Source organism: Scatophagus argus, chromosome 1 (assembly GCF_020382885.2).
Source record: "Scatophagus argus isolate fScaArg1 chromosome 1, fScaArg1.pri, whole genome shotgun sequence".
In the NCBI taxonomy this organism is placed as follows: domain Eukaryota; kingdom Metazoa; phylum Chordata; class Actinopteri; family Scatophagidae; genus Scatophagus; species Scatophagus argus.
The window spans coordinates 23,027,985-23,039,980 of record NC_058493.1 but is presented as its reverse complement, the minus strand read 5'-3'; the positions used below and the strand labels follow the sequence as shown (position 1 = coordinate 23,039,980).

General features: G+C 42.3%; 1 protein-coding gene across 4 annotated transcripts; it reads left to right on the top strand.

Moving 5' to 3' along the window:
• Positions 1-195: 195 nt before the first annotated feature.
• Positions 196-11,332, top strand: LOC124061170 (SHC-transforming protein 1-like). 4 transcript variants are annotated; one of them, XM_046392773.1, is made up of 14 exons: positions 196-460; positions 662-699; positions 795-1,336; positions 2,768-2,838; positions 4,388-4,448; positions 4,535-4,654; positions 4,777-4,830; positions 6,672-6,723; positions 6,803-6,929; positions 7,348-7,540; positions 8,223-8,295; positions 9,272-9,377; positions 9,468-9,615; positions 9,717-11,332. In XM_046392773.1, exons 3-14 carry the CDS (start codon positions 797-799, stop codon positions 9,843-9,845), a joined length of 1,674 nt encoding a protein of 557 aa, XP_046248729.1. In that variant the 5' UTR covers positions 196-460; positions 662-699; positions 795-796; the 3' UTR covers positions 9,846-11,332. The 4 variants fall into 4 exon arrangements, with proteins under 4 accessions (XP_046248729.1, XP_046248749.1, XP_046248739.1 ...); XM_046392793.1 differs by lacking the exon at positions 662-699; XM_046392783.1 differs by lacking the exon at positions 196-460 and having other exon boundaries at positions 577-699.
• Positions 11,333-11,996: the final 664 nt, after the last annotated feature.

Genomic DNA, 11,996 nt, shown 5'->3' with positions numbered 1-11,996 from the left:
TGATGTTAGAAGAGCAGAACAGAGCACTCATATACTGTACTGGCTCTGCTTCAGTGTGTGTGTGTGTGTGTGTGTGTGTGTGCAGCATGAGTCACCCTGCCCGCCTGTGATTGGATGGTAGTTTATGGGTGAGGGAGGGGGAGAGAGCCTCAGGGGCCGCCTGTCAATCTCTCCTCCCCTCCATTCACACATTCATCTGCAGACACCATCACTGAGAGACAGAGGAAGTGAGCGAGAGCTTCCCATTCACAAAAAAAAGGAGAAAGTTCATTCATAAAAGCCGCACAGTTCTGATGTGCCTCAGAAAAAGAGGGGAGCAAAGTTTCATGTGAAGGTGAAGCAGAAGTGGAAGCCTGGCAACAGACTGAGAAAGTGTGTGTGTGTGTGTGTGTGTGTCAGTGGGACTGCACTCAGCATGACTGGACTTTAGTCTCCACAGGACATCCCCACTCCCACACTGGTGAGTTGAATCTACTGTAATGCGTAGTACGATTGGAGTTTAACCAAAGTTACCAACTTAATGCCTTTGTTGTGCTCTGTCTGCTCAAATCTGCTTCACCAAGTCTAAGCTCTGTGTGTAATAACTGTGACTGTTAGGTCAATTCCTTTACTCTCCTTTGTCCAATTGTCTTGTCTTGTCTCCAACTATGTGAGAGCGCAGCTCACCCAGGTCCAAACCTCAGGCAGGACTTGTACCAGGTAAGCTCACCATTTTTGTAGTCATTACAGACATGATCACTTCAGTGAAAGTCAGTGTGCTGCATATCTGATGCCGACACTTTCTTCTTCTACAGGCATGCTGAAGCGCACCAAATACAGCCGTCTGCACAACGATTCGCTGAGCTCTCTGGAGGATCGGCCCCAAAGAATGCTTCCCCTGAAGAGGGACCTTTGCTTAGAATCTGATTTTGCAAAGCTGGACCCTGACACACCAGCACACCACAGGTCGTCCACCCTGAGGGAATTCATCCCCCGCGTGGCCAACATCCGATTGCAAAGTCCTGTTTCGGTGCGGGTCCTGGGGGCACAGACAAAGAGAGCAGGGGAGGGGACCACAGATGGACAAACTGACCGACGCTTGCCCAGAAAAGAGTGGTGCTCAGGGACTCATCAAAGATTTTGGAGCCAGCCTTCCCTCACTGTGCCCCCGTCAGCTGGCCAAAACCAAACTCATTCGGCTCTGAGCTGCACAAAGAGACCCATCACTTTGCATGGGATGGCCTGCCTGCCCTGGGACCCCAGCTGTCCTCCTCGCTCGCAGCACAGAGATGCTCAGAGCTGTTTGAAGGCTCCGTCTGCGTGGACAGCAAACAGAGCAGTTCACCATCACATCAAGGTACTTGTCACCACACATTAACCAGTCACAGTGCATGAACACACCCTGCTGAGCACAAACACAAATCTGACTGGCAAACTGCAGCAAAGAGTGCGTTTGAGGTTCCTTTGATGGTTCCAACTGATATTCATGTTTTAAGTTGTTCTATTGTGTTCTTACTACAATATTGATTGTGAGTCAGTGTAAAGCTTCTTCACTTTACTTTAGTGGAGGGTCCCAGCAGAGAGTTGAGGTGTGCTGGCGAATCTCTACCTTTGCAAACAGAAACACACACACATGTGAACACAGGATGCACACACACACACACACACACACACACACACACACAGCCTCCCTGTGCTCTATCCACACCATCACGCTCACTTTTGTACTTTCACCCCCCTCCCTCTCAGATAGAGCTTCCTGTGTAGGCAGTAGTGACTCATCCTGGCTCCTCTCTAGATCCCCTCTGCTCCTGTGTGTGTGTGTGTGTGTGTGTGTGTGCATGCATGTGTGTGATTGTATCCAGTATCAGCAGAGCCCATGCTGTCCTAGAACCGGAGGTGTGTTCGCATGGCTGATTAGGAGCAGGGCCTGTGAGCTGACCACTGATGGAAATGAGAACGGACTGTCTGATTGTCCTCTATAAACAAGCGCACACATACATATCACACACCCTCCCTCCCACTCACCCACCCACCCACACACACATATATCTTGATTCAAGTCTGGTTTCCATCAATGCCCGTCCTGCCTCTAGCCTATGGCGGCTGCGCTGCTGGAGCTCACGGCGAAGGAAAGTATCTCTCTTTGATGATCGTTACTTTATGGTCACAGCGAGGGTGACATTTTAGCAACTTGTTGTGTCTTGTCAGCTACTGGATGGATTTGAGCGACATTTGGTACAGATAACCTTGCTTCCCAGAGGATGGATCTAAATGATTTTATTGATACCTCTGGTGTTTGATCTAGATGAAAGTGGGGTCCACAGGCCAAAACTGGCCCAACATAAAGTTCGGTTTGGCCCAACGGATTTTTCTAGCTAAGACCAAAACAATTAGAAATGAATTGGAAAATAAGAATCTTCATGGTATTTCAAATTTTGTGAGATACATGTGTAGGATCACTAACTGTTAAGTATTTTTCATAATCTGAAAATTCATTACAATACAATAGCTCTTTGCTTTTGGCCCACCATTGGGTTTCAGTTTTGGCTCACCAAGGCCAAAGGTTTGGGCGCCCCTGCTCTAGAACCGCCAGCAAGTCATGAAATGTATTAACCTCTACTTGATGGATTGGTACCCACTTTGGTGCAGACATTCACGTGTCCCAGACGATGAATCATACCGACTTTGGTCATTGTATTTGTAATCACTTGTATTTTGTGTGTATCCCCTGGGCTGAACTGTCTTTTGAAGTAAAAAAAGAGCTGGTGTTTTGATGTGTTTTCAGTACATGGGTAATGTGGAGGTGACCCAGTCCATGAGAACCCTTGGCTTTGATACAAGAATTCAAGTTACACGGTAGGAGGTCCTACAATCACACAAACACACACACACACACACACACACACACACACACATGTAAACATGCACACCTTGCTGCTGCAACATGGTCTCAGAATAAAACAGTGTATGAAAAAGATAAAATAAGATAAGATAAACCTTTATTAGTCCCGCAGTGGGGAAATTCTCAACTGATGTTTTGCGTGTTCGTGGAAGATTTCCATTTTCGTTGGAAATAGCTTTACCCAGAATTCATTCAACCTATATTTGCCAAGCAAGACATGTGTTACTCATTTTAAAAATGTTTCGAAAGGGGAAATCAAATTAAAGGTATAATGTTTCATAAACCAGGGCTTTCTGCTTATCATTTGATATTGACATCCAAGCGCTGGACACAGCAACCTCTGTTGACAGCAACGCTGCCGAATGATAGGGCAGAAAATCCAATTAGATGAATTTCCTCCTAATGAGCTCTCATAGTCTTATGAAGTGACAGAGGCCTCGATCCATTAGGCACAATTTGTTTTTGAGGAGAAGGAAGACATTTCCAGGAAAAAAAAAAAATGTCTGGCTTCCTAAACAGTAGGATGTTATTTTTGATGTGCGTTTGTATGCTTTGACCTCACTGACCCAAGCAACTTTTTTCATTTTTCATGCACTTTGTTTATCTTTATTTAAGATTGCTCATTGACATTCAGTATCTCTTCTACAAATATCTGCGCAAAATTCTTTTGAAGGATGCTATTTATTTCATGCTGTTCCAGGTTTTTCGTTGTGATTTTTAGATAGATTGTACCTTAAGATGTTTCGGCTGTTGCTCTAAGTTAGATAATTTTTCACGCTTGTCCCTTTTTTAATTGTCAGTAAGGTTGAATAAGTCGTCCCCCCAAGACTGCCTAAAAAGCATCCCAAAACAATGCCAGACTTATATAGCACCTCTTAAGAACCAGGTTTCCAAGGTGCTTAACAACCAGTTAAAAATAGAACTTGTGAATTATTTTCTCATTTTATGAAATAGCTATTATAAAATCAACTGGTGCATGGTCAGAGAGAGGCTTCTTGACACCAGTATAAAGTCACCTCTGAGGTATGTTTGGTGTGGATGAGAGAAGAAAGTGAAATCTTGCTTGAAGGGGTGGAGCTTATATCACATTATCCATTAGATTAATTTCACCCTCAGTTGCAACAACGGCTGCACAAGCCTGAGGTTTCCACTGTGTGTCTAATGAATTATAATAAATAAGATAAAATCTGAAGAAAATGACCAAAGATCACAAAACAGCAAAACAGGAAATGTAAAAACAGATCAACAGCAGATTGAAATCTTTAAAACTAACTTGCGGTTGTCTGTCCTCACCAGCACATACTCACCCAATGTCAACACAGTGTATGTCATTTCACTGATATTCTATACACAAGCTTCGTTTATAATGTAGTTTCCCTCCTCTCAGATTCTCACATGCAAGTCACATGTTAGCAGGCTGTGCCGGGTCCCGTATTTACAAAGCCATGCCTGTTTATGGTGTGTGTTCATGCTTGTGCGTCTGTATGTGTTTGTGTGCATAAGAGAGGCAATCAGCAGACTGTGTGAGAAGATATCAACCAAGACAGCAGTGAAAACTAAAAGGGTAAGAGACACACACACACACACACACACACATGCCTCAACACAGAAATAAGTAGAATAACTGAGGTGTTTTTGTCTCATCATCAGTCTGCATGTAAGGGACTGTCTGCTGTTCTGGGTCAAATCAATCTGCAGTTTTCTGGGAGCAGGATCATCCTCGCTGTCTCCACAGACAGCGTGACCCTGATCGCTGCCTCCTCCTTACAGGTTACAGCATCCACACGCTTAACTAAAAATTCTAACTGTCGCACATCTGGATCGACCGTTGGGGAATGGAGTGACAAACCTTCCTTTGTTTCTGTGTTTCCCCTCCCTCTTCTCTTCCTCAGAAGATTGCTCATCACCCCATGCAGGCCATTTCATTTGCCTCAGGAGGAGACCCAGTAAGTTCATATTCTCGGATGGTGCACACGTACAAACAGACAGGGACACACACACATGCGCGCGCACACACACACACGCACGCACACACACACAGGGAGTAATTAGATTAGTTTTATTACTGCTTGGTTTGCTGCCATTTCAGAATCAAATTATTTTCTACCTAATTGTTCTATACATTTAATTTGTTTTGTGAGGACTCATGTGAATTAAGTAAAAATCCTTCATTTTTATTCCTGCTTGCGAATGTGTGGAGAAAAGCTTTTAACCAAATTTTCTTGCAACTTGAAAAAAAACAAAAAAATCAAAAAATTTAGGGGTTAAAGTGAGAACCTCGAAGGTGTCCTCAGAGTAGATTCTACATGACTACTTGTACCGTTTGATGTTCCACCACATGTTTTCTTTCCTTGTTTGCATTCAAACGGGATGCGGGAAAACTGACTCAAACTGATTGTGTTTGCAGTCACTTTCCATGCATCTTCATTTCAACGTGGCATAAGTTCCTCTTAAGATTTCTCTGATGTACCTCCTCTATCAGCAGAAGAATTTCCTTTCTGATTCATTTTTTTTTATTATTGTTTGTTTACATTACTTTCCCCCCTTGGCCCTATGTTATAAATAGTTATCAGTTTCATTCAGATTTATTCATTCACTTACAAGTGGGGAAAAAAAATTAAGGATTTCATACAAATGAAATTGTTTTTTTCTGACAAACAGTACATGTTTTGGAAAAATACCACAAGCTTTTTAAAAAGAATGACCAGTTCTTATGTTGTTTTTGTTGTTGAGTTCTCTCTAATTGGCTCCTTAAGTGTAATTCTTCGGATAATGTAATAATATAAGCAACAAATCACGAAGTCCTTTGCTGTGACTTACTACAGCCATCAAAGCCGCTATGCGCTTTCATCATCTTTTGTCTCACAAAGTCTGTTTCAAACTAATTACTCCCATTTACTTTCCCTCCAGGTCCACATTATTTCCATATGACAGAATGTGCATTATTCATCCTGGCTGAAAAGTTTCCTGTAGCCTGAAAATAATTAAATAAATAAAGAATCAATGGAAATCTGTCAGTGTCTGAGCAGCCAATCGGACGTGTCAGTTATTAGCTGCTGTCTACGTCAAACCCTGCTGAATAAACTGCATGACAAACAAAAACCCTCGTCTATGTTTTCCCTTTTCTGCTCAAGAACGGGACGGTACTTTCTTTATGAGACACAACACCAGCAAAGCCCTGGATGGGATTATAGCTCGCTGTTTTATTAATTAGCTAAAATAATCTGTTAGCGTGCTCTAAGCCTCTCTCAGCTCTCAGCTGGCGATACGGAGGGAATCAAAATCAATTTGCCACAGAGGCTTTATGGGTGAATCAAATTCAGCTGACTGAGCACAAACAGATGACCATTAGCTGAACATGTCTGCTGTGTTTTCAGTGATTAAACGTGCAGCAAAATTATGGATTGAAAAGTTGAGTGCACATCCTGAACCCAGCACATGTTCAGCTTTTAAAACTGAGCTGACAGGAGGTCAGTTTTGCTGCAGCGGCCTCACTTTGAGTGCACGGACCAGCAGCTTATGTTTGCAAATTTTAGACACATACTGCTGTATAAGTGACATTATTATTGGTTGTTGTATGTTGCACAGTTGGTCTTCTGACTTTTTGATTCTTATCTATTTGTGCTACCGTTAAACTATGTGTACACAACATACAGTCTGCTGTGTATTAGCATTTAGCATCTTGCGGTTGCCATTTGTGGGCCACTGTGGCCGCTGCTGAGCAAAGTTTACACAGTCTCACTCTAAGTCCTGCTTGTTATCATTTTTCTTTCACTTTGTTTTCCAGGACATGGCAGATTACATTGCTTATGTTGCCAAGGACCTCTTCAATCAGAGAGGTAAGGGACACTTTAATCTGTCATTGTGATGAGCCGAGTTTCTGCATTCAAGCTCGCTCTCTTTCCGTCTCTCTGCCAGCCTGTCACGTTCTGGAGTGTCCCCGGGGTCGGGCCAGTGAGGTTATCAACAGCATCGGTCAGGCTTTCGAGACTCGTTTTTGCCAGCTTGTCAGCCACACATCAGCTCTCCCCTCCATCAGTGCCAGGTTGTCCTCCTTTCCAATGTCTTATTGACGTGACACAACACAATAAATTGCCTCACATCCTGTTTTAACGTACTGCAAATTTCACCCATCCAGTCAGGGACTCTGCTGTGGCTGGTAATTCTTCTACCACATCATAGCTGTCTCAAATGTGAATGTAGAACTCAGAGTTTGATTCAGGGTGCCTAATTCTAGATTATTTGTTTTGTGTGTGTGTGTATTTGTGCAGAGCTGAAAGTCGAATAGACGGTTAGTTGAATAGTTGTGCCATAACTTATATGAGTATGTGTCTCTATCTTTGAAGTGTATGTGTTTGTGTGTGCGTGTGCAATCAACTGCAATACTCATGTGCGTTACACTGATAGAGGTTTTGGCAGAGCGGAGGCAGCAAGGTGAACAGCATGCAACTTCCTGTTTGCAGGTCAGCAGTGAGACTCTGCCACAAGTGGAGCAAAGAGAAGGAGACCACAGTAGACCAAAAAACCAAGGAGGAAGGTGGAGTCAGCGAGCGTCGGGACTACTACAACGTGAACCCAAGGCAGACACCACCTGCTGGTGGAGTAGAGGACCTGTGGCTCACAAGGGACAGCAAACAGGATGCTGACGCTCAAGGGGTACGAGTTAATTGTAACACCAAAGACACAAATAATATTTAGCCAGCTGAGCTTGAAAACCTTAGAAACTGCAGTTTGACCAGAAACACAAGGTCCAACACAAGCTTTGAGCTCATAACTTTGATCTTGTGGCCTTCATCAGCAGATTAAGTTATCACATGATCAAAGGATGGAACATAAAAATGTTTTATATTATACAGATAAAGATAATGTTTTGTGTTACATACCACATGGTTTTATGTAATGATAGCAACTGAGCAACTCCACCCACAGAGGATGACCACAATAAGGCTGAAAGCTTGGACCTTGTGTTAATGATTTTGTGGCCTCTCTTTTCTTGGTAGGCTGTCTTAATCCAGCACAAGTCTGCTGGTCACACAGTGTTACACCTTGGCCCCGTACAACATAATTTTACCCATCAGTCACTGAGAAGAAACATTCGAGCTTTAAGTCGTCTCTCTGGAGCACCTCAGTGGTTGGTAACAAGGAAGGCTCAGTCACTTTTGGTTTGCTTCCCAGAATGACTGTTCTAGTCTGAGAACTGAGTCAATGACTTTCCTGTCATGAGCACACATCTCTAACCTTCAGGCCAACACTGCCTCCCCGAACACACACACACACACACACACACACACACAGAGATCTCTGTTTTGTGTGTATGACTCATCCAGCGCTGTTGCAGGTTTGTTCATCTCAGCCTGTTTCACTGTATGAGAACTGCTCCATCCCAGATGAGAGTACAGCGCCACAAACAGGTGAAAATCATTACTTCGCTCCCAGCTCATGTTAGAGATCCAGCAGTGTGGGATTTAGGGGCAGAAATGTAATATTGGCAGAAATTGAATACACTATCTTGAATTTCCCTCAGGATCAATAAAGTGTCTATCTATCTATTCGTAATTATGTTTTTCGTAATTATGTTTTCGTTAGTGTCTAGTCAGCTGAAACTAAGAATCATTTTGTTCTTGTTACCTCAGAATGAGACATATACATCTACAGGAGGACTGGGTCCACCATGTTTCACCGCCATGTTTCTACAGTAGCCCAGAAAGGACAAGCCACACTCACTAAATCCCATGCAGTGGACCTTTAACATGTGTCTATATGTCTGCATGTGTGTATGCATGTATGCATGTAATACAGTATTGTGTGTTCCTCTGTGTGCATTAGACAGTCATTCTACTTTAAAATAGTTGAGGGAGATTTAAATGTAATCCCATCTGTTTAAACCTGGCTTAGTAAAACTTATAAAACTAAGTGTCACTCATTCAAACAGCCGCCAGCAAAATCCCTTGAATAGTGCTGCCACCACTACACTGTGAAGCAGTTTCATTTGAAAGACAAAACCCAGAACATTATTTTTACTTATTTTTATTATGATGATTATTGTACACATTATTAGAGCTGTAGAAGAAGAAGAAGAAGAAGAAAAGGTGGCTCATTTCAGCTGATTTTATGATTGATAACAGCTACACCTTAGCCCCTAGGGACCCTTGAGGGGGTTTCAGGGTGGCTCATACATTCAGAAGTATGAAACTGGGTTGAGTCTACTTTCTGTCCTCGCTCAGTTTGCCCTATTAAACACCTCAACTGTCACTTTGGTGCTGCTGATCCACAGCTGATTCAAAGGCAGCGTTGGTGTATTTTAAAATAGATTTTAAGAAAGGCCTAGAGTTCAATCTGTTTAACAGTATGTTGGAGAAATCCACCTTTCTTTTGTATCTCCATCAGACTCAGTGGTGGAGGTCAGTCCCGATGTCGGTCCCGAACGGGGCTCTCTTCTCTCTGAGACACAAATCCAGGACCTGATCCAGGAGGAAGGCTGGTTCCATGGCAGGTGGGTAGTCAACATCCCTGTTAATGTGTATGTCTGCGATCGTGTATCTTCCCTCTTGCTTTCTTGGTAACTTTGTGTCCTTCATCACAGGTTAGGAAGAGAACAGGCGGAGTCACTCCTCACCTGCAGCGGAGATTTCCTGGTCAGAGAGAGCAGTTCTGCCTCTGGTCAGTATGTCCTCAGTGGTATGGAGGGAGCCACAGTGCGCCACCTGCTGCTGGTCGATCCTCATGGACAGGTAGAGTTATGACGCTGGATTTTAAAAAGGCACATGTAAAAGAGGAAGGAAACGGCAGCTGGCCATATTTAAGCCCGTCACCTGTGTTTTTGTGCGTCCAGGTGCGGACCCGAGATCAGGTGTTTCTGAGTATTGGTCACCTGGTGCGTTTCCACATGGAGAACCAAATGCCCATCGTGTCTGGAAGCAGTGAGCTGAGTCTGAAACAGCCAGTCCTCCAAAGACACTAACACACACATACATTGACAGACTGACACTTGCATAAATTAGCCCTCAGCAGCACCTCTCAGCATTTGTTTTTTTAAAGTTGAGGTACAATATGTGCAAGCCAGAAAATTTCTACTCCTTTTAAAGCTTTTAGATATGTTAAGTCATCCACGTCTGAACGCGCGAGACGTCACTTCCCAGAATATTTTCTAACACATTTATTGTATATGTGTAGTGTATTGTTTGTTTTTTTGTCTAACACTTGTGCACACTGTGCCTCACCCTGTGCTGAGAACAGTCGCTGGCCTGCAGAACATCCTGTCTCTGTCTCTCAGGCTGAATTCGCTGGTGTTTACTCAAAGTTTAAGCACAATCACTGGTGTCGGGAGGAAATTACCACGATGTTGGCAGGCTAAATTTGTCTTGTATTCATTCGTTTTGATTTGTTATTGTTTTGTGTCCCCATTTCCCATGCATGACTTTTGAAAACAACTTTTCATCCCTCTTATTTGTTTCACTCTGAATGTGGAATTCAAATGCTCCTTGTAATCAGAATCTACAGAAACACATCTGGAGTTTATTCCCAGATAAGCTGGCAAATACACAAATAGTAATGTCTTTGCTCCTCATAAATTGTAATCAAATACATCTTAAGTTCTTTTACAGAATGATTACTGCACTTTGTAGTTTCTTTCTTGCTAAACCTCCAATCACAACAACACAACTTTATTTCTTCTCACTTTTCTAAACGCAGCTCTCTTCAGCACGATTCTTCACGTCACATTACAACATGACACCTTATTATTAAACTAAGAAACCTGAAAACATTCAGTTGATGTTGTGTTCTCAGCCTAATTCTTAGGTACTTTTTACTGGAACTATCTGGTCAGAAATCAGCTTGAAAATACACAGTGATCAAAAGAGACCTTTTTCAACTTTTCACAGTCATGTAGATTTGGACTGGATCTCTGGATTTCATTTCTATTGATTTGATTAAAAAAAAAATATATATATATATATATATGATGCACTTTTTCACAAAAGTTCAAAATATTAATCTGTAGCCAGTAATTACATTAATATTCCAAAGATGTTAAAATTCTGGACAGAGCAATCTGCTGTATATGCTTAGATCAGAAGTAAAATACAGAACACATGAATGTCACTCTGTGTATCACAAAGGCATTACACTGTTTAAAGCAGTGTTTAAAACATTAACAAAAACAAAACAAAAAACCAAACCAAGCAAGCAAGCAAAAAAAACAAAAAAACAAAAACATTAACAAAAACAAAAGCAAAATGAGTGTCATTCCTTTTAGCTAAAATTGAATTTTAACCCCACTGGAAATTGTAATCATTTCAGATAGTATGATAAAAATGTCAAACTGAGAATTATAATTTTCTAAGACTTCAGGTTGCTTGAGTGCCTTTTTTAATTGTGATTTTAAAAGTAATATATGACTGGCTAATTACTTTAACTGAACTTGGTCATCGGTAATAAATTCATTCATAAAGCTCCATGACTTCAGTTTCTTTATTTGAACCCACGCCGGGAAAAAAAAAAATAAAAATAATAATCACTTTGGAAATCAAGTAATAATTAAGTGTCTGGATTCCTTGAGCCACAAGATGGTGCCATTAGCCTTTACAAGAGCTCCTCCTCCTTCAGCAAATCACCAAAATGCAAATATCCTCTGGCTCTGTTCCCTTCACTGGCCGTTTGTTTACGTGCTCCTTACATTTCTCCATAGTCTTATATGTTACATTTTCATGATGAAATATGTCAAAAGGACATAAGCTCTCACTGCTGACTCAACCTTCACCAACACCCTTTCATTGGTTATTTTACTGCTCTTGAAACAGATGCATGTCTGAAAAGAGCAGCGAAAATGACCGGTAGTAAACAGTCTATAACAGTTGCTGCTGCACTCCCCCCCCACCACACACTTTTCAGCAGCCCGTCACTTGATTTTGGTGAAGTCAAAGATGACTGCGTGATGAAAGTATGCAGCTGACTGCTTTCGGGCTGTGGCCTTCACTGTCCTCTGAGAGACTAGGAGGGTCTCTCCCACATTAATCACCCTCAGCACAGCTTCTGAGGCTGAGACCAGGGAACCACTGGCAGCTGATTAGGAAAGAAGCAGCTCTGCTAAGGACTGATAGAAAAAAAAAAA

Bases quoted from the DNA above. Each gene is read 5' to 3' on its own strand.
- LOC124061170 (XM_046392793.1), top strand. From the start codon at position 797: ATGCTGAAGCGCACCAAATACAGCCGTCTGCACAACGATTCGCTGAGC. The intron at 4,449-4,534 runs GTAAGAGACACA...TCTCATCATCAG, and splicing joins CAGCAGTGAAAACTAAAAGG to TCTGCATGTAAGGGACTGTC. The intron at 6,930-7,347 runs GTTGTCCTCCTT...TCCTGTTTGCAG, and splicing joins CTCCCCTCCATCAGTGCCAG to GTCAGCAGTGAGACTCTGCC.